Source organism: Panthera onca, chromosome E2 (genome assembly GCF_046562875.1).
Source record: "Panthera onca isolate mPanOnc1 chromosome E2, mPanOnc1 haplotype 2, whole genome shotgun sequence".
Classification (NCBI taxonomy): Eukaryota; Metazoa; Chordata; class Mammalia; order Carnivora; family Felidae; genus Panthera; species Panthera onca.
In genome coordinates this window covers 16,812,751-16,839,034 of record NC_138353.1, presented here as the reverse complement: position 1 = coordinate 16,839,034, position 26,284 = coordinate 16,812,751, and the positions used below count along the sequence as shown (strand labels likewise).

The 26,284-nt window shown below is 37.8% G+C and overlaps 1 protein-coding gene, 1 long non-coding RNA gene and 1 pseudogene across 2 annotated transcripts in view; all 3 read right to left on the bottom strand.

Moving 5' to 3' along the window:
• LOC132690955 (uncharacterized) overlaps nt 1-26,284 on the bottom strand; it is an 89,658-nt gene that overhangs the window by 28,202 nt on the left and 35,172 nt on the right. Inside the window, exon 6 of the mRNA XM_081791435.1 lies at nt 22,904-24,486. Within this exon, the coding sequence (XP_081647561.1) occupies nt 22,904-24,486 (1,583 nt within the window). The remainder of the gene's footprint in view (nt 1-22,903; nt 24,487-26,284) is intronic.
• LOC132691044 (uncharacterized) lies at nt 1,760-3,558 on the bottom strand. The gene is made up of 3 exons (XR_009615569.3): nt 3,190-3,558; nt 2,641-2,786; nt 1,760-2,129 (listed from the first exon to the last, which is right to left on the bottom strand). It is a non-coding gene; the product is annotated as an uncharacterized LOC132691044 (long non-coding RNA).
• On the bottom strand, nt 3,565-4,146 carry LOC132691023 (3-oxo-5-alpha-steroid 4-dehydrogenase 1 pseudogene; annotated as a pseudogene).

Genomic DNA, 26,284 nt, shown 5'->3' with positions numbered 1-26,284 from the left:
GGCGGAGGAGACCTTGAATGAAAGGTGGCAGTCTTGAACTCAGGACGGGGCGGGTGGGGGCAGAGAAGGGCCACCAGGAGGTTGAAGGAGGATAAGCGTAAGTCCGGAGTAGAAATCATGGAATACTAGTACTGAACTCTATATGCCATATATTAGTGTTTTCAAACTTGTTATAAGTACATAAATACAGGTAGAAATGCACTTGGGTCCTAAGTCTTTGGAAAGTTACACTAACATTTGTTAACAGTAGTTAATTGTTAGGATGTGTAATTGTAATTTTTTTCTTTTAAAAGTATCCCCTTATGGGGCGCCTGGGTGGCTCAAATGGTGAGGCGTCTGACTTCCGCTCAGGTCATAAGCTCGCTGTTCATGGGTTCCGCCCTGCATCGGGATCTCTGCTGACAGCTGTCAGCACAGAGCCTGGAGCCTGCTTCGGATTCTATGTCTCCCTCTCTCTCTCGCTCGCTCTCAAACAAACATTAAAAGTATTCCCTTATATTTTCGCCATTATCTTGTCCTTATGAAACATTACTTATTCAATTTTGTTAAATATAAAATGAGTAAGTATAGATTCTGAAATTGATGAACTAGAAAACAAAAAAGTTGGTCAGATTTTTAAAATGTAGAGTTTGGTTCTAAAAGATACACGAGACACAATATTGATAAATGATAACAAAATGAAACAAATTAGAAGAAGAACATTAGAAAGGAGAAAGGTTAAACCATAGATATAGAATTTAAAAGAATCTTGAGGCTGTTATGAGCAACTCCATAACCACAGTAGAGGTCATTGTAGATTTTGCAGTGAAATTGAAATTACTAATTTCTGCTAAGAAGTAGAAAGCCTGAACAGAATAGCCATATTAAATGTAAATATGTCTCCAAAACTGTACTGTTAAAAGGTTCCAGATGGCTATAGCTGAGTTTTAACTACTTTTTGAATAATGATTTTTCACTTTATTCAGATGCCAGAAAAAGATCGAATACTCTCTAATTAGTTTTAGAGAATACTCTCTAATTAGACAGGCCAAAAGAAAAGTATTGATTAGTTTCACTTGGGTTAAAAGATAAACTGAGGCACTAAATTTTCAAGAGTTTGAGTGTACGTGAGTTTCCATTAGGCAGCATCAGACTGAAAGTGTTAGGAGTACTCTACCAACAGGAGCTAGTGGAGAGGTCTTTTTATAGAAAAGACACTGAGGAGCGCCTGGGTGGCTCAGTTGGTTAAACGTCCAACTTCGGCTCAGGTCATGATCTCACAGTTCATGGGTTCAAACCCTGAATCGGGCTCTGTGCTAACAGCTCAGAGCCTGGAGCCTGCTTCAGATTCTATGTCTCCCTCTCTCTCTGCTGCTTCCCCACTCATGCTCTGTCTCTCTCTCTCAAAATTAAATAAACATTAAAAAGAAAAAAGAGAAGACACTGAAACACAGCAAGGAAATTATCTGGTTAGACATAGCATAAGCAGTTGCCTTGTTTGGTAAAACTAACGTGGCTGTTTGTTATAGGTTGTTCTTAAATTTTATTTTCTCTGATAGGGGTGCATTGATTTTGGGTTAGGTTTTGATTTGCTTTGGTAAGCTACCAAGGCATTAGAACTATCTCAGTCTGATGGCATCCTTGTTTAATTATTTTAACATTTGTGATCATAGATGCGAAAATTCCAAATAAAAGGCTGATATCTTGGAGCTTGTGTTTTGTATGTCTTTTTTCCTTTTTCAAGCAATTTATATTTATTATATTTTCCAAAAGTCTGGGTTCGTAACAGATTGCAGATTTTATTTTTTGGACTTGAAGTAAATTTATTAATCTCATTATGATTAACACAGTAATTGATGACAATTTGCTAAGTGACAGTTTTTAGGAAATAGAGGGAGGGCAGGGAGACAAGATAGAAGAGGATTTGTTCCTATTAACCGTCCACCCACTGTGGGTGGGTGAAAGCAGTAACCACACATCAAAGCCTGAGTTAACCCAAGCGTTCCTTCATGCAGGCGGTTCATATAAAGGAGTAAAAATCACAGTGAGCTTCTCCAGCTCTCAGACTGGCATCCTTCTCCCAGCTGGGTGCTCTTTCCAGAACACAGCAGCCCAAATCCATCGTGACTTGTTCAGACTTTTGAGTTTTCCTGAGGAGATCCAAAATATTTATTGCTTCGTGTTTTCAAGTAATTGGAAAAGGGTCAGAAAAAGGAATGAAGTTCATTGAATAACAAAATTTCTTTTCAAAAACGTTCTGTTCCCAGTTAAAATGAAGCATAGCTGCATCGGGAGCGTTTGCTGTGCAATTCTGAAACCAAACGAGACTCTACAAATCACTAACAATGAGCACATGGCTTCTACATAAAACCGCGTGAGAGAGGGACACCGTGGCTAGGAAGGTCAGCCAGGAAGGGGCTGCGCAGAGCCCACAGGGAGCCAGGGGCTGCTCGTGCTCTGGACCTACAGGTCAGCAGATCAGAGTGAACAGTCTCCTCCTTTCTTCCCCTGCTCCTGCAGTTTCTGGCTCTGCAGTTGTGGTGGCCACCGAGGCAGTGCTGTCCCTGGCCAGGAGGGGACCTCCACCACGTGTCCCATCAGAGCTTCACAGAGCAGCCCAGAGATTTAACAGCCTTCTAGTTGGAGATTTCTTTTACATACCTGGCAATACGTGGTGAATTTTATTCCTGTGATTTATCTCCGTGGACCTCTCAAGTGCATCTAGAGTAAGACATTCTGTTTCCAGATATTGTTTTGGAATACTGAGGGTACTGAGAAAAAAGTGCCTTACAACTTGCTAGTTCTACCTGGAAGGAAGAAAAATCATCTTAACCACAGACTACTGATGCCTTGTGGTGATCAGCATAAGGGGCTCCCTGCTCCCACCAGGGCCTCCAAGAAGTCCTCTCAGTGGAGGACAGAGCACCTTACCCCTTACATGAAGGCACCCAGCACCCTGCTCTGAGTGGAGTCACCTGGGGAGCCAGGCTGCCACAGGTGCCAGAGGCCTCTTGTCTGGGCCTCAGCTGGGCCCCTTGTGTCTCCTTTCTCCGCCCCCAAGTTCTCCGCTGCACAGCACCCACAGTGAGAGCCTGGGCATTTCCCTGGGGCTGTGACCACCCTGCAGGTGCCCCTGGCCTCATTGACCCAGTGGGGTGAGAGGGACAACGGAGACAGCCCTGCCTTTATCAGGGGAGGGGGCAACATCACCTTTGGCCTTGAACTGATGGTTGGAATGGGTAGTACAAGGGGCGGTGACACGTTTCAGTCCACAGAGGCCATCAGAAATGGCTTGTAATCCTGATCTTGTGCACACTTAGCTGTACACAGCCAAAAGAGGAGACTCCAAAATCAGAGAAATGGTCACCTGTAATGACCCAGAGTTGCAGATTCTCGACCCGGTGTGCAGCCCGTTATTAGCTTGGTATTAGGCAGCTTACATATTTATCAGGAAAACACTCCTAGAGCAAATCTTGAAAAAGATGAAGTAGCAGGAAAATGACAGAAGAGTAATTCATTTATGTAGTCCCTAGAGACACATCACTAAAATGCTTCAAGTCAAAGACCATCCCGCTGACAATAAACTTACAATAAAAATGGGATTATAATTTTCCTGAATTTTGGATAATCTTCAAATTTTCAAGGAACCACTGGTGATACTGCTGTGCTCGGCAGAGTAAAAGGTAAAGAGAGTGCCTCCCCTTGGTATTTTATATTGTCTCCCCTGGTTTCCGGAGATTCCTCAGGATATGGTCTGAATGGATGTTTAACAGCATGCCTATTAACCACAAGCAGAAACCTACTAGAAATCGGGGATCAGTGACCCATTCATCAGCATACACCGCATACTGACTCAAGGATCTGCTTTGCAAATAGCCGTTATAGATACACAACACGAACGCCAGCGTACATGCGTATAGGAGCATCGGCTTTTCTCCTCAGATCGGAAACGGGAAAAAACAAGCACCGTTGCGCGTAGTGGAGGAGTAACGTGGCCAGGAGGCTGCGGTTGGGCGCGTGGCGCAGGCGCTGCGGCAGCTGGTAGGTGGGGCGCGGGGACGCACAGCGCCCGTACGCCCAGCGCATCAGCTGCACCGAGCCCAGCAAGCCCAGCGCGCACTCCAGGTAGGCGAACGCGTCCAGGTGGCACCCCTCGGCCGGCTCCATCGCGGGGGACAGCGGGCGCGCCCATGGCCCAGTGTCCGCGGCGGGCCACTTATAGAGCGGGGCGAGGGGCCGGGGGTGGGGGCTGCGGTTACCTGAGGCCAGTGCAGGCAGCAGACGCCAGGCATCGAGCCCCACCTCCGCCCCTTGCGGTCCGGAGGGCAGGCCAGATTGCAGATTTTAAAAAAGAAAGAAAGAAAAAAACCTTTGTATTTAACCACAATTTGAGAAATACTACTCTAAAAAACAAATGATGTGATGGGATATTTACCTGGTCTTTGAAGAAATAGCTATGTGGCTTTCAGTATTGTAATTAATATGACCAAAGACTCCCAAGAAAATAAGATCGTATTTACATCCTTAATGAAAATTTCAAGGCTGGGGCACCTGGGTGGCTCAGTGGGTTGAACATCCGACTTGGGGTCAGGTCACGTCTCACAGTTTGTGAGTTCAAGCCCCACATCAGGCTCACTGCTGTCAGCATGGACCCTACTTTGGATCCTCTGCCCCCGCCCCCCCCCCCCCCCCCCCCAGTCTCTCAAAATAAATCATTTAAAAAAAATTCGAAGCTGGCTGTAATCTCCCTCCTGTAGCACTTGTTTGTCCCATCTTGGCCATATAGTAAAGATCAGACCAGTGTCTAAGAAACTGCAAAAGATAATATCTTTTATTCAGAGGTGCCCCTCTTCCACCTCTAACATGAGGGCATTAGTCATCCTGTGGGACATGCCTTACTGGCTGCAAACTCCTCTATCATTTGTAACTACCTTCACTTTATCATTTTGATTTAACGATCAGATCAGTTCCAGGGTGCCTGTGTGGCTCAGTGGGTTAAGCACTGGAGTTCAGCTCAGGTCATGATCTTGCGGTTTGTGAATTCAAGTCCCATGTAAGGCTCAGTGCTGACAGCTCAGAGGCTGGAGCCTGCCTCAGATTCTGTGACTCCCTCTCTCTCTGCCCCTCCCCTGCTCATGTTCTGTCTTTTGAAAAATAAATAAATGTAAAAAAAAATTAAATATAAAGATCAGGTCAGTTCCAGTGCCCCACATTTTAGATAACACTTACGGTTTACTCTCTACCCTCTCAATATTTGTCCCTTCAAGCAACTCCCAGACGTAGCAGAGATCACACTTGCACATTAGACCACCACATCTTAGAAAGTTATTATCCAACATGCAACAAGAAAGTAAAATTTCACAATGGTTGAGGCTAATACCACAAATTTGTATGTTACTTAAGCCTCTCTAATACATGCAGAGGGATCATCAATGGTAAGAAACAACTTTGGAGTGGGCACCAGTCATAGCATAGCTCTCTACCAAGCTCATTTAACAGAGACTATATTGGGAGCATTACATAAAATGGTTGCTCATGATGCTTTCAGTTGTTAAATTTAGTTAGAGGAGATATAGCAGCTGGTTATTTGGGAACACTAAAACAGTCATTAGTTATGCTCCAGAAACAGCTGCTGAAGCTTTGCCTTGGCTTTGATGCTGGCACTCTGACCCAAGCAGCTGCCAGTGCAGCTGATGTTAATCTGTATGTGTTGGTATACAAAGTTATCGGTACACATCAGTGGCTAACTTTCCATGGCTTGCCAAGCTAAGAAAAATGAAACTACTGACACTGAATTAACAGTGGCAAAAATTAAGAACTTTCATAAACATATACATTCTATAGGATCCACCCAATCCACTGCTAGGTATGTATCCAAGACAAATGAAAACGTAGATCTATAGAAAGACTTGTATACAAATGTTCATGGCAGCTTTATTTGTAATAGTCCCAAACCTGAAACAACCCAATTATTCATCAACAGGTGATTGGATAAACAAATTATGGTATGCTTACTCAGCAATAAAAAGAAACTGCTGCCACATGGATGGAGTCATGGATGGATTTATCCATGAATTCACAGATTCATGGATGGATTGATCACACAGTTGGTTAAGCAATTAAGTCTGTTAAGTATCTAAGCAAATGAAGCCAGATACCAAAGACAATGTCTAATTCCACTTATATAAAGTTTAGAAATAAGCAAAACTAATCTATGGAAATGGAAGTCAGAAGAATGATTATCTCAGAAGAGGATGGTTATTGTCTGGGAAGAATCCCTGGGAACTTTCTGAGGGGATGGAAATATTCTATTTCTTGATCTGGATAGTAAATACACAATTATATCCATGTGATGTATACTTAAGATTTTTATATTTTACCATATGTAAATTATACTCTAATTTTTAAAAAGGGAAAGAGAGGGGCGCCTGGGTGGCTCAGTCGGTTAAGTGTCCAACTTCAGCACAGGTCATGATCTCACAGTTCGTGGGTTCGAGCCCCGTGTTGGGCTCTGCGTTGACAGCTCAGAGCCTGGAGCCTGCTTCAGGTTCTGTGTCTTCCTCTCTCTCTGCCCCTCCCCCACTCACACTCTGTCTCTCTCAAAAATGAATAAACATTAAAATAAATTAAAAATAAATAAAAATAAAAAAGAGAAAGAAAAAACCCTTCAGTCATTAAATAAATGGGTGGGAAAGTTTTAGAGACATGAGTCAGGGTAGAGAAAAGGGAAAAAGTAATGATGGGCAAACAGCCTGACACCTGTGGACTAATCAAGGGCCTACAAATATTTCAGACCTACGTATAGGCTTTAAGATATGAGAACTACAATAGGAAAATTAACATTTATAATCCAGTGTCTCTAAAATTCAATTTGGCCAGTTTAATTCTCAATAGTGTTTTATGTAGATATATAAAAATAATTTTGATGTAGGCTGCGCTTTTTATTGCATTTGATTTTAAGTGTGCTGAAGGCTTCATAAGTCCTGAAAGTTTATTTTGGTCTTAAAATAGCACTGCCCCTTCCTTCATTTCCTCTCTTCCTTCTGTTTTGTCTTCTTCATTCTCACACGTCTGAACTGGAAATAGTCTTCTACACCAAGGATCTTGGACTCTGCCCTCCACATTTTAACGTGGTTCAGCATACTCAGTCCTCATTTAACTCCTCGTGAAAGGACTTTTCACTAGGCCCAGTGGCAATTTTTAGGAAAGACATGGGATTCTTTCTGATTAGAGATCTGGCCCATTTCCCCTGGTCTACAGGCCTCAAAATAATCAAATTTTCTCACAAGCCAACCAAAATCTAGGTTGCTTTTAGGCAACCTTTGAGACCCAATACATTCGATGCAAAGGGAAAGTTTGATATAACATGATTAAATAAAGCATGTACCCATTCTTCTTACTTTAGCAAAACCCTGCAAACCCTTCCTAGTAATTCTTGGGGTATAGTCCATATAGAAATGGAGACTTCCAATTTATCCTTTGAAAATCATAGGACAACTAACAGTACTCTTGCATCAGAATTTCATCTGAAACTTCTGACTTTACAGATATTATATCTTAATCATAGGCTTAGGAAGTATGTGATTATGCTTTTTTTTTTTTTTTTTTTTCAGAGCTGCTTCTTTTTGAGATCATTACGTCAAGTTTTAGGACATCATTTGGACTTGAGAATTATATGTAATGCAATTCTATTGAAAAGAAATATAGATACCTGATCCATGCCTCCTAACTTTATCTTTGGTTTTGCTGGGTTTTGTTTGATTCTTTTACCTCAGGTGCACATAGGGTTTTGGCTTTTTTTTTTTTTTAAAGATTTTATTTTAAGTAATCTCTGCACCCAACGTGGGGCTTGAACTCACAAAGCCAAGATCAGGAGTTGGATACTCCACTGACTGAGCCAGCCAGGTGCCCCAGAGGTGCATATAAGTTATATAAATAACAGCACTTCTACTTTAGGTTACTTAGCTGGTTAGTGTACTAGATTTTGATATTATAAAATAATATCAAGATTATATTTCCTATCCATTGATATCAGGCATGGCAATGTATAAAAGTGACATAGCCAGTTCAAAGCAGAAGCTTTAAGAGCTGTTGAATGGTTTCACCATCTCTTTTTTCCCTCTGCCACAAGACTTTTATGTTCTATCTAAGTGCTGCTTCTTCAACCTAGGTCCTGGAATAAAGGTGGTATGGAACAGAACAGCTGCCAACTTATAATGGACATGGATATGAGAAATAATTCCTTGTTGTTGTAAGTCCCTAGGCTTTTGGAGTCATTTGTCATAACATCATAATTTGTCCTAAACTGATCAACAAAGTTATTTATTTTAAATAATGTTATAGTACTCATGAACCCACCACCCAGCATATTATCTTTAACTTTGATAATAACCTATACGTTATTATATATAACCTCACCCTTACCCCTTCCTCTCCAAATGGAGCAAATATCATCCTGAATCCTGTGTTCATTAGTCCCTTGCTTTGCTTCTATGTAGTTTTACTGCATTTATATGTTTTGCTAAAAAGTAGATTTTTATCAAATTATTTTTTACTTTATAAAAAGGTCAATTATATGTAATCTTTGGAATCTTTTCTAACATTATCATAAGATTTTCTGTACTGTTGTGTGACATTGCCATTCATTTTGACTGCTATATAATTAATTCCATTGTGAGAACAAAGCACTTTCTCCAGTTGATGGACATCTGGGTTATTTCTGTGTTTTGGCTGTTGAGAGCAGTGCAACAATGTACATTCTTGTATATGTCTCCTGGTGTTCATGTGTAAGAGCTTATCTTGGGTGTATTCCTAGGAATGGAGTTCCTGGGCATGTAAATGTTCAACCACAGAAGATACAACGAAATATTTTACAAGATGGCCTACTCATTCCTACAAGTAATTAACAACTGAACTTGGGAACACGCATCCTCTCTAACACTTGGTATTTGTATTGAATAACTTCTATTTGCCCCTCCCCATCAATTCTGTACCCTTTTCACCCTATTCTATGCCCCAGAGGCTGACCTGTATGGATTTCATCAATGTCAGGTATATATAACAAATATACTTTCCTAATTTGTACCTTGTTTTTTGTAGTTTCTAGTTGCATCCATCTGCCTACCAGGAGATCAGAGAGAGAGAGAGAGAGGAGAGTGAATGAGGCATTTATCTCCCCACCTCCTTTTTGTCCTTGTAGAAGTGTGGTATTGACTATGTCCCTCAGCTAAAAGTCTCAGCTCCTGACAAGCATCCCTTCCACATAGCCCTCTCTATTTTGGGGTTCTGGTAGTCTCTTCCCCTGACTCCTCTCACGCTTAGGGTAATAATGGATCTCTGTCTCAGGATATTGTGGTTTCTCTATTACTGTCCACATTTTTATAAATAGTTCCTTTAATAATCACTACTCAACTTACCCAATTTGAGTGATATCTATTTCTTGAAAGGCCTTGACTGATACATTATTGTTAGACTCTAAATTTCCTAATTGGGAGGATGTAAAATGATATTTTGCTGTGCTTTTGAACTTGCATTTCTCCTATCCTTAATTACATTGAATCTCTCTTCATATATTTATTGATCTCATACTTTCTTTTTTGAAATGCTTGTTTATGTTTCCTGTCAATATTCCTATTGGGTTGTTTTACTTTTAGTACTGATTTTATTTTTATTTATATATTTTTTAAAGTTTATGTATTTATTTTGAAAGAGAGTGCATGTGAGTGGGGAAGGGGCAGAGAGAGAGGGAGAGAGAAAACGCCAAGCAGGCTCTGTGCTATCAGTACAGAGTCTGACGAGGGACTTGATCCCATGAACCATGACATCATGACCTCAGCCAAAATCAAGAGTCAGATGCTCAACTGACTGAGCCACTCAGTGGCTCCTTGCTTTTCTTACTGATTTTAGAAATGTTTGAAATATATATACTCTTTTTTTTTATTTTTAATGTTTATTTTTTGAGAGAGAAAGAGAGTGCAAATGGGGAAGGGGCAGAGAGAGAAGGAAATACAGAATCCGAAGCAGGCTCCAGGCTCCACGCCATCAGCACAGAGCCAGATGCAGGGCCTGAAGTCACAAACCATGAGATCATGACCTGAGCCAAAGTCGGACACCCAACTGACTGAGCCACCCAGGATCCCCCAAAGTATATATATTCTTGATATCAATTCTTTATTAGTTATGTGTATGGCATATGTCTTTTCCTAATTTATAACTTTTTTTTGTTTTAAAATTTCATTTGATGGTGACTGAACACTTACAATGGCCAAATATATAAATTGTTTAATTTTTAATCAACAATTTGTGTTTTATTTTAAGAAATATTTTCTTACCTCAATGTCTAAAAGGTATTCAACTATATATATGTTTTTTTACCAGTGTTTTAAGTTTTAACATTAAAATCCTTCATCTATATGGCTTTATCTTTGAGTATTGTTGAAGGTTAGATCTCATCTTTTTGCCAAATAAAAAAAACAAATTTTCCAGCTCCCGATTAAACTGTTCCTTCTTTCCTCACTGGCCTGTTGTCTCCAAGTGTACTGGAATGAATGGCGGCCTAGATTTACCATATTCATGGATTCTAAGATTTACCATATTCATGGATTCTAAGATTAAGATTCTAAGATTCTAAGATTGTTCAGTTTTCATGTAAATTAATAAATAAATTAAATGTAATCCCCCCAAAAATTTCAGCACAATTTTTTGTGGAAAATGTCAGGCCAATTCCAAAATATATGCAGAAATGCAAAGGATCTGTATCACTAAGGAAATGTGAAGAAGCTGAAGGATTTACATTTCCAGATATCAAGACTTGTGTTAAAGTCACAGTTGGGGAAGTCTGGGTTGCTCAGTCAGTTAAGTGTCCAACTTCGGCTCAGGTCATGATCTCACAGTTTCCTGAAGTTCAAGCCCTGCATCAGGCCCTGTACTGACAGCTTAGAGTCTGGTGCTTGCTTCAGACTCTATGTCTCTCTCTCTCTGCCCCTCCCCTACTCACTCTGTCTCTCTCTGTCTCTCTCAAACATTAAAAAAAATTTTTTTAATAAAAAAATAAATAAATAATATAAAGTCACAGTAAACAAATCTGTAGTTTGGTGCAAAGATAAGTAAGTAGATAATAGGACAGAATAGAAAGTCCGAAAATAGACTAAACATTTTTAGACACCAGGTTTATGACAAAGAAGCCACTGAATTTCAATAGTTAAATAATGGTCTTTTCATTGCATAGTGCTAAGTCAACTGGATATCTATGTGAGGAAAAAAATGAACCTTGATCCTTAGTTCAAATTATACATAATAATTCAAAACCAATAGCAGACCTATATGTACAAGGTAAAACAAAGTTTCTGGAAGAAAACATAGGGAAGTGTCTTTATGATATTGGTACGGCAAGGATTTTTTTTAAATTTAATGTTTATTTATTTTTGAGAGAGACACAGAGAGTGGGGGGAGAGGGGCAGAGAGACAGGGAGACACAGAATCTGAAGCAGGGCCCAGGCTCTGTGCTGACAGCTCATGTGGGGCTGGAACTCACAGACCACAAGATCATGACCTGAGCCAAAGTTGGATGCTCAACCAACTGAGCCACCCAGGTGCCCCGTGGTATGGCAAGGATTTTTAAAATTGATACAAGAAACACTGACCATAAAAGAAAAAAACACTGATAAATTAGCTGTCCCTAAGATTTAAGAAATTCTATTCATTAAGCGATACCTTTAAAAAAGTAAAAAGTCAAGCTAGTGGGAGAAATAATTCATATCTCTGGCAAAGAATATATATCCAGAACATATATCCACAAATTAATAAAGACATACAAGCCGGTAAATATGTGGACAATATACAATAGGCACTTCACAAATGAAGATACCTAAATGGCCTATAATATACAAAAAGATATTCCACATCATTAGTTATCAGAAAAATGCAGTGTTACAACTACATTCCCAGATGTCTTTTTTGCCATTGTTTTCATCAGAAAAGAATCCAAAGAGGGTCCATGCATTGACTGTTGTCTCTGAAGTCTCTCTTAATCTAGAATATTCCTTTGTTTTCACACCATTGCTTTAATTAATCAAACAGGTTAGTTGTCCTGAAGAAAATGCAACTTGCCTGATTGCTTCTGTTTCACATTACTGATCTTTTCCTCTACATTTTATGTGTATTGTTAGTAAATGAAATTAAACATTTGATTAGATTTTTAAAATTATTGGCTCTGTCTTTATGCTGTATAACATCAATTAGCACATAATATTTAGTTGTCCTACTTTGAGGCTGAGATTGACCAGTGATGAAACTGATCTTTCCACTTAAAATTAAAAAAACTTTTTAATGTTTATTTATTTTTGAGAGATACACACACAGTGCGACTGGGGCAGGGGTAGGGAGAGACAGAGACAGAGAATCCAAAGCAGGCTCCAGGCTCTGAGCTGTCAGCACAGAGCCCAGTGTGGGGCTCCAACCCACAACTGGGGGGATCATGACCTAAGCCGAAGTCTGATGCCTAACCAACTGACCCACCCAGGCGCCCCTGATCTTTCCACTTTAAAGTTATATTTTAGGGGTGCCTGGGTGGCTCAGTCGGTTTAGCGGCCAGCTCTTGATTTCAGCTCAGTTCATGATCTCATGGTTTGTGGAATCAAGCCCCACGTCAGGCTCTGCACTGACAGCATGGAGCCTGCTTGTAATTCTCTGTCTCCCTCTCTCTCTGCTCCTCCCCTGCTCATGCTCTTTCTCTCAAAATAAATAAAGTTTAAAAAAATCATCAGGGTGATATTCTAATAACTTAAAAAAAAAATAAAGTTGTATTTTATATAGGGTGACACGTTAGTATCCTAAAACTACCCATTTCTCAATCACCCTTTATTTAGGGTTTTGGTATTCATTGATACTTACCGCTTGAATCAGTTACTTCATTGAGGTTGTAAAATGTTGATTTTTCTAATTCTAGCATTCTTCTTACAATTGTTAACTAGAACTATTCTGTATAGAACTTTTCTTTATAAATTATTTAGCTATTTTATACCTTTACTAGGACTATTTGGTACTATGAAATACAATTCGTATGGAGAAAGCAAAATAAAATTTTAATTCTCTTTAATTATGTTTTTATTTTTATTTTTTTAAGAGAGAGTACAAGCAGGGGAAAGGGGCAGAGGGAGAGAAAGAGAGAATATGGGGCTAGATCTCATGACCCTGGGATCATGACCTGAGCCAAAATCAAGAGTCAGATGCTCCACCAACTGAGCAACCCAGGCGCCCCTAATTATCATGCTTTTCATATAAGAAGTTGGTACTATATATATATAGTGTGTGTATATATATATATATATATATATATATATATATATATATATATAAAGTTGGTACTATATATATATATATAGTGTATATATATATATAAAGGTTTTTTTAATGTTTATTCCTTTTTGAGAGAGCACAGAAGCAGGGGAGGGTCAGCGAGAGGCAGACATAGGATCTGAAGTGGGCTCCACACTGACAAGTGAGCCTGATGTGGGGCTTGAATTAAAAAATGGTGAGATCATGACCCAAGCTGAAGTCAATGCTCAACCAACTGTGCCACCCACGTGCGCCCCCCCAAAAATGAGTTTTGATTTCTTGCAGACAGTTGATCTTATGGATTTTCACAAATTGCTATATTTCAATCATCTGTAGTTGTTAGTCTTTTTCTTGTTAAAATTGTCTTATCTTTGGGGCCCTGGATAGCTCTGTTGGTTAAGGTTGATCTCAGCTCAGGTTATGATCTCATGGTTCATGGGTTCAAGTCCCACATCGGGCTCTGCGCTGACAGTGCAGAGCCTGCATTGGATCCTCTGTCTTCCTCTCTCCCTGTCTCTGTCTCTTCCTCTCTCAAAAACAAGTAAGTATTAAAAAACACTGTCTTATGTTTGGTCAGTAAGAGTCCTTTGAAGATGATTCCTGTGTCTTTTAAAATGACCCCAGTAGTCTTTGATAACTTTCCTGTTTTCTGATCACTGAGAGTACCTATGCATTTTGTAACTGATGTGTGGTTTAACTGCAATGTGATGAGTGCAGTTTAAGATATCATCTACTGGTATTTGGTTGATACTTGCTTTTTTTTTCATTGAAGTCTAATTAACATACAGTGTTACATTAGTTTCAAGTGTGCAATAAGATTCAACAATTCTATACCTTACTCAGTGCTCATCTGTCGCGACCGGCGCGACAAACACCGAGGTCAGAGTCCTGAGGGTAGGGGAATGCAAGAAAAAAAGAGAGAAGAGAGCAAGTTTGGGAACAGGAGGGTCCCCTGGGCTGATGGCCCAAGTGACGGCTTTATTGTTGCTGTACACAATCTTTTATAATATAAGACTCTTATGGATCAGGTCATTCTAAGAATAAACAGGTTTCACATGATCACTGCCAGCCAAAACATTTAGTTCTGTGTACCTTGTGAACTTTCTGAATGGGTCATAAGACCTTGTTGATAGATTGCTAGCAAAACACAGTTCCCATGTTTGTTTCTATCTGACTCGGGGTAGAAAAAGGGAGGTAGCAATACTGCCAACACCTGCAGACCACAGGCTTCAGGAACTTTCTCAGCCTTGACAAGGCTTTCGTATGCCCTTGAAAGTGGGGGAATGGGAGGGGGAACCACCAGGTTGGCTTGAGTCAACAGGGAACATTGCTCGACCCAGTCTCAGCCTGGCACCGGGGCCTGGCCCCCCACACTCATCGCGATAACTGTACTCTTAATCCCCTTTATTTCACCCCCCCTCCCCCTTTCCTCTGGCAACTACCAGTTTGTTCTCTGTATTTAAGAGTCTGGGTTTTTTTTTTTTTTCCTTTGTTTTGTTTCTTAAATTCTGCATCAATGAAATTGATACTTTATTATCAACTTCCATAAATGCTCCAGGTTTGCTTGGAAAGAATGTATATTTTGAAAGTTGCCAGCTGCATGTGCTAGATATGTCCCAGTAGGTAAAATTCATTAACTGTGCTATTCAAACTATCTATAAGCTTAATAACCTGTCTGCTTGATCAGTCACTTAGAACAATTGTAAAATCTCCCATCACTATAGTCATTTTACCTCTGTTTCCTCTCTTCATTCTCAGAATTTTACTTACTGCCACTTAAACTACTTTTGTCAAGGTCACCAATGACTTTAACACTGCTAAATAACTGAATGATCAGTTTCTCAGTCTTCTTTTTATTTGACCAATTAGCAAAATTTGATAAAGTTCATTACTTCCCCCTTTTTAAAACACTTTTTATTCACTTTGCCTCCAGTATATGACCGTTTTTTGGTTTTCTCCTAATTCCCTAGGTCTACTTTCCTGTCACCTATGCTGCTTCCTCTTTGCTTCTCTGATCTCTAAATGCTGGAATTCTGCCACACACCCGCCCCCTCCCCCCCACCCCGAGGTCAGTCCTTAGATCTCTTCTCATCCAGTCCATTGGCTTTAAGTACAATTAATATCCTAACAACTCATGAAAGTATATCTCTAGTCATCCTTATCTTCTAGATTCCGTATCCATATATCTGTCTAGTAGGATTCTGTGCTTGGAAATCTAGGCATATCCCCTTGTTCATCTAGACCCACAAAACAGCTGGTACGACAGATTTTCCATCTCAACAGATGGACATTACATCTTTCAAGTTGATCAGGCCAAAGATCTTGGCAATAGCTTTGATTCTTCTCTTCGTCTAATGAACCACATCAAACCTATCAGCCAAGTCTTTACAGCTCTACCTTGAAAATGTCTCAAGAAATTTACTACTTCTCAATACATCAACCACTATCACACAGATCTAAGTAACTTTTATCTGAAGCCTCTTGATTTGTATCTCTGGTTCCACACTTGCTCCTTTATTATAATTAGGTCCTATAAGACAATTTTTAAGACAATTCTTTTAAAACTTAAGTCAGATTGTGTTAATCTTTTGCTTAAAGCCTTCCAATGGTCTTACAGTTATTACAAAACAAAACCTAAACTCCTTCCTAGACTCATCTTTAAGGTACTACCTAATCTGGCTCTCAATCTCTTTCTAAATTTTATCAATTACTACTCTCTTCTTAATTTACTCTAACCAAAGTCCTATTCCTTATCAATACTTGAATATATCAGGCATGCTCTCACTGAAGGGTCTTTAAAGATTCTGTTCTTTATAGTTAAGTGTTCTTTATCCAAATTTCCCCATGACTTATTCCCTCACTTCCTTCAGTTCTCTACTCAAATGTCATCTTCTATTTCCACTTTTTGTAGTGACAAATGGCCTTATTTCAGATTAATCCATAAAAGATAATAAACTTTGGTAAAAGATCTGTATGCTAAAAACTAAAGAAAGCTTATGAAAGAAATGGAAGAAGTCACAAAGAAATGGAAAATGCTCATGGACTAGAAGAACAAATATTGTTAAAATGTCAATGCTACCCAAAGCAATCTACACATTCAATGCAATCCCAATCAAAATGGCACCAGCATTCTTCACAGAGCTAGTACAAACAATCCTAAAATTTGTATGGAACCACGAAAGACCCCAAATAACCAAAGTAATGTTGAAAAAGAAAACCAAAGCTGGAGGCATCACAATTCTGGATTTTAGCCTGTATTAACAAAGCTGTAATCATCAAGACAGTATGGTATTGGCACAAAAACAAACACAAAGATCAATGAAATAGAATAGAGAACCCAGAAATGGACCCACAAATTTATGGCCAACTAATCTTCAACAAAGCAGGAAAGAGTATCCAATGGAAAAAAGACAGTCTCTTTAGCAAATGGTGCTCAGAGAACTGGACAGCAACATGCAGAAGAATGAAACTTGACCATTTTTTTACACCATACACAAAAATAAATTCAAAATGGATGAAAGACCTAAATGTGAGACAGGAAACCATCAAAATCCTATAGGAGAAAACAGGTACCAACCTCTTTGACCTCAGCTGCAGCAACTTCTTACTTGACATGGCTCCAATGGCAGGAGAAATAAAAGCAAAAATTAAGTATTGGGATCTCATCAAGGTCAAAAGTTTCAGGGGTGCCTGGGCAGCTCAGTTGGTTAAGCGTCCAACTTTAGCTCAGGCCATGAACTCACGGTTCATGACTTCGAGCCCCACATCGGGGTCTATGCTGACAGTTCGGAGCCTGGAGCCTGCTTCAGATTCTGTGTCTCCCTCTCTCTCTGCCCCTCCCCTGCTCACACTCTGTCTCCCAAAAAATAAGCATGAAAAATTAAAAAAAAAAAATCAAAAGCTTCTGCCCAGCAAAGGAAACAATCAACAAAACTAAAAGGCAACTGACAGAATGGGAGAAGATATTTGCAAATGACATATTGGATAAAGGGTTAGTATCAAAAATCTATAAAGAATTTACCAAACTCAACACCTTAAAAACAAATAATCCAGTGGAGAAATGGGCAGAAGACATGAATAGACACTTTTCCAAAGAACACATCCAAATGGCAAACAGACACAGGAAAAGATACTCAACATCACTCATCTTTAGAGAAATACAGATCAAAACCACACTGAGATACCACCTCACACTGGTCAGAGTTAAAATTAGCAGTTAAAAACTGCTAAAATTACTCTCAACAATAGCCAAATTATGGAAAGAGCCTAAATGTCCATCAACTGATGAATGGATAAAGAAATTGTGGTTTATATACACAATGGAATACTACGTGGCAATGAGAAAGAATGAAATATGGCCTTTTGTAGCAACGTGGATGGAACTGGAGAGTGTGATGCTAAGTGAAATAAGCCATACAGAGAAAGACAGATACCATATGGTTTCACTCTTATGTGGATCCTGAGAAACTTAACAGAAACCCATGGGGGAGGGGAAGGAAAAAAAAAAAAAAGAGGTTAGAGTGGGAGAGAGCCAAAGCATAAGAGACTGTTAAAAACTGAGAACAAACTGAGGGTTGATGGGGGGTGGGAGGGAGGGGAGGGTGGGGGATGGGTATTGAGGAGGGCACCTTTTGGGATGAGCACTGGGTGTTGTATGGAAACCAATTTGACAATAAATTTCGTATATTGGAAAAAAAATAAAATAAAAAAATAAAAACTGCTAAAATTAACGACTCAGGAAACAACAGATGTTGGTGAGCATGTGAAGAAAGGGGAACCCTTTTGTACTGTCGGTGGGAATGCAAACTGGTGCAGCCACTCTGGAAAACAATATGGAGGTTCCTCAAAAAATTAAAAATAGAATCACTCTATGACCCAGCAATTGCACTACTAGGAATTTATCCAAAGGATACAGGAGTGCTGATTTGAAGGGGCACATGCACCCCAATGTTTATAGCAGCGCTATCAACAATAGCCAAATTATGGAAAGAGCCCAAATGACCATCAACTGATGAGTGGAGTAAAAAGATGTGGTATATATATATACAAGAGAATAGTACTCGGTGATGAAAAAGAATGAAATCTTGCCATTTGCAACAATGTGGATGAACTGGAGGGTATTATGCTAAGCGAAATAAGTCAGAAAAAGATATCATATGATTTCACTCATATGTGGAATTTCAGAAACTTAACAGATGATCATAGGGAAGGGTAGGAAAACTAAGATAAAAACAGAGAGGGAGGAAAACCATAAATAGGGAGAACAAACTGAGAGTTGATGGGGGTTTGGGGTGGGAGGGTGGGGAAAATGGGTGATGGACATTAAGGAGGGCACTTGTTGGGATGAGCACTGGGTGTTATATGTTAAGTGATGAATCCCTGGAATCAACTCCTGAAGCTAAGAGTACACTGTATGTTAGCCAACTTGAAGATAAAAATAAATACATAAATATTAATTCAAAATAAAATGTTTCATGGATTGCAAAAAAAGAAGATAATCAACTCTGGACTATATATATTTTATACACACACACGCACACACACAATGTGAAAGCATTGGGGAACAACCAAAAACAGGCAAAAAAATTGAAGGGAAGTTGACCTTTGAAAAAAAGAAAAGTGTACTGTGAGACATTAATTTTTAAACAGGTTATCATGTAATGGAACTTTCCAGCCTCTGTGGTATGGGGTAGCTAAACTCAAATAGAGAGCCACAGTATTATTGTCCTGAGAAGTTGGAGGATGAAGTTTCAGGCTGTTTTAAAAACTCTTTAAAAATAAAGTTAAATTCCAGAAAGGAGGAGCTACAGAGAGGATATTCAACATCTACTTATAAATTCTGTCCAAATCTTTGGCTGATGCCTGAACTTCACAAATTTATGTAAACTCCAAAGAGCCTATAGAAATCAATAGCTAGAAGATGTAAAGAATGAAGCAGATATTTCAGCTATTGCTGGATTTTAAATCCAGCCAATGTAGCTGTTTTTAGGACAAAGACAACATTCTCCAGAAAATTATAACAAAATTCATAATCTCTACAACATATTCACAAGGTTCAGTATACAATCAAAATTAGTAGATAAGCAAAAATATACGAAAGGTAAGAAAGAATCAAGAGAAAAAGTTATCAATAGAGAATGACTCTAAAATAGTTCAGATGTTGGCATTAAAAAAATTGGGTATTTCTAAACTTGTGCATGTGCGTGTGTTAAAACATTAATAACATAAAACTTAACATTTTAACAATTTTACCTGTACAATTAAGTGGCATTAAGTATATTCATAGTGTTTTATAATCCTCACTATTTCCAGAATTTTCTCATCTGAAACAGAACCAATGTACCCATTAAACAATAATTCTCCATTTCTTCCTCCTTTATTCCAGTAATCTCTATCATACTTTCTGTATGAATTTACCTATTCTAGTTACCTTATGTACATGGGAATCATACTTTTCCAAGGTTCAGTTATGTCGTAGTATGTATCCAAATTTCTTTTGCATGGCTGCATAATATTCCACTTTTTGTATATCCCACATTTTGTTTATCTGTTCATCTATTGCTGGACACTTGGATTGTTTCCATTTTTTGGCTATTCTGAATATGCCACTATGAACACTAGTGTACAAGGATCAGTTTGAACCCCTGCTTTCAATTCTTCTGGATATATACTTAGGTAGAGAAATGCAGAATCATATGGTAATTTTTTGAGGAACTGCTAAACTGTTTTCCTCAGCAGCTATACCATTTTACATTCCTGTCAAAAATGCACAAGGGTTCTAATTTCTGCACATACTCATCAAACACAGGTTTTGTTATGTAGATAACACATGAACTTTGAAAACTATTTTTTAAAAAACAAGTCTACAAAAATTAGGTATGCTGGCAAAACTGGACTTAGCATAAAACCTACTAAAGAAGAGACTATGGGAGTGCCTGGGTGGCTCAGTCAGTTAAGCTTAACTTAAGTTTAACTTAAGTTTAAGTTAAACTTAGGTTTAACTTCAGCTCAGGTCATGATCTCATGGTTTGTGTGTTCAAGCCCCGCCTCTGTGCTGACAGCTCAGAGCCTGGAGCTGCTTCGGATTCTGTGTCTCCCTCTCTCTCTGCCCCTCCCCTGCTTGTGCTCCGTCTCTCAAAAATAAACACTTAAAAAAAGAAAAAAAAAAAAAAGGAATGAAGAAGAGACTCTGAAATGACAATACTCCTTTAGATACTTAAATTTTGGTAAATTGTTGTTTTCATGAAAATTGGTCCCTGCAATTTACAAATGTAAGTCAGTGTCAATCTTTAAAAGTAGCTAATAAAAGTCAAAAGTGATACGGTCATGTTTGTATATCACTACTTTAGTTTGAGGTTTTCTTTTGTGAAATCACCCTTGAACAAATATAGTTAATATTCAAGCATTCAATGCTAAAGTTCACTTTTAATAGCTCCTATTCTAATCTCCCTTTTAAAAAGGCACCAATGATTTTCTGTATATTAGTTATATTGTGAGATGGCATAACAAAACATTTACCTTAAGGGGTGGTTCATATATTATTATAGATTATAGAGAATGAAATCCTTTTATAGGAACTATGTTTTTACTGTTCAGGGTCTAGACCGCTACCATTTCCAACCAAAATAAGATAGGTCATATAAATCAAGGGTTATGAAAGGAATAAAATAATCTGTAGGTTAAGAGTGAAGCAATGTTACATAATTGTTTATGGCCATCTCAAGAAAATAAAAGGCTTTCTCATTTCAAAATGTTGTAATGATTACCTATGATATTAATGTTTGTCCTGGTTTTATGGAAACCTACAGGGCAAGAAAACTGGTCACAGAGTCAATTCTCAGGAAAATGTTATTTTCTCCATATTGACTCTAAATATATTACTAATTAGTTAGCTATGAATCCAACAAACCTGTTGCCAAATAATGCAAGATATACTGAGAGAAGGAATCATTAGTAGACCATAGTGCCCTAAAATAGTAAATAAAGTCATACTTGATTTATCATACTCCCATCTGATTTTCAAAATTTTAATAAATAATTAAATCTAAAACATAATTGGTAAAAAAATGAATCACAATTTTAGAAATGTTAAAATGTAAAAAAAAAACATAAGATTGATAAAGTATGCTAATTTCATATTGTATAGTAAATAGGACTATCACTTCCAATTACTAATTTTCTGGAAATATTTTTGATAAAATAGCTCAGTGTCTGATAGGGCATATGGATCTATCCTAACATTTTTTTCTATGGGCACAGGCCTCCCCTAAGCCGTAAGGTCTGAGAAATAACTACAAAAACACCATTAAGACAAGCCATCCATATTGCCACTGCAAATCATTAATTTTTAAGATTTATATGCTCTCAATCTTTATTAAGGCATAAAAATTACAAATAAAGCTAAAAGTCCCCTTTGATCAATACCCTGCCAGAGAAAATACTAATAATAATTTGGTATGTACCCTTCTAGTCCATTTTACATACATACATATTTCAATAATAATAAAAACATAGTTCTGTTCTTTATGATTTAATTCCAATTTATATGAATGTCATTACACAATGTTTCATTTGAGGATTTTGATTTTTTTTCCACTCAACATTGTTTTACATAACTATCCATGTTACAAAATACAGATCTAGTCTATTGCTTTTAACTGCTGTATACTATTCCATTATTTGACTATATCACATTTTATTATCCATTACCTCATCCATAATTTAGTATATATATATGTATATATACACACATATATATGTATACATATATATATATACGTATATATATACATATATATATACATATATATATATATATATATATTTACGCATATTTGTTTCTTTATGATGAATATACAGAAATGGAACTGCAGGGTCCTTTTGCCTTTTAAAAAAATGATTCGCTGCCTCAAAACCATAGACAACATTCTGTATTTCCTCCCAAGAATTTCAGTTTGGCTTTTCACATTCCAGTGTTCAAATCCTTTGGAATTCTGTTTTCTTTATATATTGTAAGATTGCATGTAGTTTTATTTTCCCCAATATGGAGAACCAAATACTCCCAACAAATTTTATTGGCTGTCATTTCTCTATTGATTCATGATGTCATTGTTATGTATAATACACACCAGGTTTGCATATATTCATTGACTTATTCCTAGGCATTCTATTCTGTAAAATCTGCTTATGTATTCATGCTCTGATACCACACACTATTTAGTGACCATAACTTTTGTGTAATATATGGTAGAAGATGGGTCCTTGCTGTTCTTATTCAAAATCATCTCAGCAATCCAGGGACTTCCATTTCACATGAATTTTAGAATCATTTTGTAAAGATCCTAGAAAATTCTTGTTAGATGTTTGGTACTATATTAGGTCAATAGATTCATTTTGGAGAACTGACATTTTTATGATATTGAGTTTTTCCACCTCTATACATGGTATTTCTATTTATTCAAGTCTTATGCCCTCCAATAAAGTTTTAAATTTTTCCATAAAGATCTTGGTTGTTTTGAGTTTACACCAATGTATTTCAAAAGTTAAGTAAAGCATGAGTTGAATTTAAGAAAAGGCCTTCCCTCATTTAGTACACTCGGCGTTTCTCACCTGTATGACCTCTCTTATGTATAGAAAGGGATGCTCTTTGAGAGAATGCTTTCCCACATTCATTACATTCAAAGGGTTTCTCACCAGTATGACTTCTCATATGTATAATAAGTAATGAGCATTGAGAGAAGGCTTTTCCACATTTATTACATTCATAAGGTTTCTCTCCTGTATGACTTCTCACATGAAGAGTAAGGGATGAGATTCGAGAGAAGGCTTTACCACATTCATTACATTTAAATGGTTTCTCTCCAGTGTGAATTTTTTCATGTTCGAGGAGATTTTGTCTCTGACTGAAAGCTTTTCCACATTGATTACAATGATAAGGTTTTTCTCCAGTATGAATTTTCTCATGTTCAGTGAGATTTGATTTCTGACTAAAGGCTTTCCCACATACTGCACATGCATAAGGTTTCTCACCAGTATGAATTCTCTGGTGTCTAATGAGGTTTGACATCTGAATAAAAGCTTTCCCACATTCATTACATTCATACGGTTTCTCTCCAGTGTGAATTTTCTGATGTGTAATGAGATTTTCTTTTCTGCTGAAGGCTTTTCCACACTCGTTACATTCATAGGGTTTCTCAGCTGTATGATTTCTCATATGTACAGTAAGGGATGAACTTTGAGAGAATGCTTTCCCACATTCACTACATACATAGGGTTTCTCACCTGTATGACTTCTCATATGTATAATAAACACTGAACATTGAGAGAAGGCTTTTCCACATTTATTACATTTATAGGGTTTTTCCCCTGTGTGACTTCTCATGTGTAGAGTAACAGATGACATTCGAGAAAAGGCTCTACCACATTCATTACATGCATAAGGTTTCTCCCCAGTATGAATTTTCTCGTGTTCAATAAGATTTTGCTTCTGGCTGAAGGATTTTCCGCATTCTTTACATTCATAGGGCTTTTCTCCAGTATGAATTCTCTCATGTTCAATGAGATTTGATTTCTGACTGAAGGCTTTCCAACAATCCTTACATGCATAAGGTTTCTCCCCTGTATGAATTCTCTGGTGTCTAATAAGGTTTGACATCTGAATGAAAGCTTTTCCACATTCATTACATTTATATGGTTTCTCCCCAGTATGAATTTTTTGATGTGTAATAAGATTTTCCTTCCTGCTGAAGGCTTTTCCACATTCCTTACACTCGTAGGGTTTCTCTCCAGCATGAATTCTCTCATGTCTGATGAGGTCAAATCTATGACTGAAGTCTTGTCCACACTGATTACACTTAAAGGGGGTTAGAACATGGGATGAGCAAGAGTAAAATGGCTTCCTGTATTTATTATATTCATAATTTTCCTCTCTTCTACAGTCCTTATCATAACTAAGTAAGTCTAAATTATGTTCCAAATCTTTATCAAATGAGTCACATTCATAGAAGTTTGGTCTTGAAGTAATAATATCTGAGTTCAAAGGAAATATTTTTGTAACTTTTTTACATTCAATGACATTTTCCTTAATCAGAGTTTTCTTGGAGATGGATGTGACTTTCCTCACAAGTGCTTCCTGTTGCTTCTTGATCTGTTGTTCATCAACTTCCCAAACTTCTAAAATGGAGGACCAAAAATTATTACTTTTGAATTTTTCTGCTTTATACTATTAATAACATTTCAGAAATTTGCTACTACAGAGTTGGTCTTTGATATCAACTCTAATCTCCCAATATGAAAGAAATCCAAAGTACAAATGTCCCTAGTTTTTAAGTTTTAAGGGGTTAACTCCGATAGAAAATATTATGGAGAGAAAACTGACACTGATAGGCCTAAGTAGCTTTGATTGATTTTAAAAGTGTGCTTATATAATGCAGAAATCAGTAACATGAACAGAATAATTAAGATGAAAGGGTGAATATATAAATGACTGGATAGAGAGTCAAAATGACCAGAGGATGAAAGTAAAACTTGTGGTTAAACACAGTGGATTGAATATGTATGTTTATTTCTCCCTTCTCCCTAAAAATCTATCAAAATGACAGTAAAAGAATTAAAGGTCAAACCCACAAGGAAAAAAAAAACGAGTATAAAGAAGGTAAACAAGAGATTTCAACAAAAGAATGGAAATGAAAGGCATATAGGGAACTGACAACTAATAGCAAGTACTACTAAGATGTAAAAGTCAGGTAACAAAGTAATTTGGCCACAAAGCACTGGAAAAGAGAACAAATTAAAGGATTCAGGTACTCATAAAGCAGAGATAAGATGCCTGAAGAGGATTAACTTAAAGTCTTAGGGAGCAATTACACTCCCTGAGGCAAGTATTATGGGTTTACTTAAGTAACATCTTTCCAACCTCGTACTATGTTTCTCTGTCCTGCAGAGGGTGAGTTAGAACTACATTTCCTAGAAACACTTGCATATAGGGTTCTGAATATGATTTAAATTAATTATAAATTTAAATTCAGAAATAAATTAAAAGAGTAATGAAAGTGGGCATTTTACCTATGATATTACAACAGAAGTGGTAGGGTTCTGAAGCTCATAGCTGTCAAGGCATTTTCGTTGTTCAATCAGAAGCAATTTCCTTTTCTTTCTTTCTTTCTTTCCTTCCTTCCTTCCTTCCTTCCTTCCTTCCTTCCTTCCTTCCTTCCTTCCTTCCTTCTTTCTTTCTTTCTTTCTTTCTTTCTTTCTTTCTTTCTTTGTCTTCTTTCTTTCTTCTTTTTTTTTTAAAGTAAGCTTTACTCCTAATATGGAGCTCAAACTCACAACTCTGAGATCAAGAGTCACATGCTCCACTGACCGAACCAGCCAGGTGCCCCATGAAAAGCAATTTCTTGATCAAAGTGGGGAAAGGAACTCACTTAACAGCTGACTTCTCTGATAGGACTTTGAGACTCATTCCTAAAAGCTTATTCTGGGGCACCTGGGTGGCTCAGTCAATTAAGCTTCTGACTTCTGCAAAAGTCATGACCTCACTGTTCATGAGTTTGAGCCCTGCAAGGGGCTCTGTGCTGACAGCTCAGAGCCTGAGTCTGCTTTGGATTCTGTGTCTCCCTCTCTTTCTGCCCCTCCCCCGCTTATACTCTGTCTCTCAAAAATAATAAAAACATTAAAAAAAATTGTTTTTTAAAAAAGCCTATCCTATAGTTGGTCCTTTAATCCTCCTTAAGGTTCTCTAGGACATTTAATACCTTCATGTAAATTCCTTCCTTCTTAAATTAGCTACTAATGAGCTCTTTTCTCTGTAACTGAACTGTGACCAATATCCTCCCACCTCCTACCCACCCCACACAGGAAGTGGTCATGTATCCACCACTTGATCAGGAAAAGGAAGGCTTACTTTTCCTAGAGAAAATGAATTATACAGGCTCTAGACTTAGGAACAAGTAAAGCAGATGCAAAGGAAGCC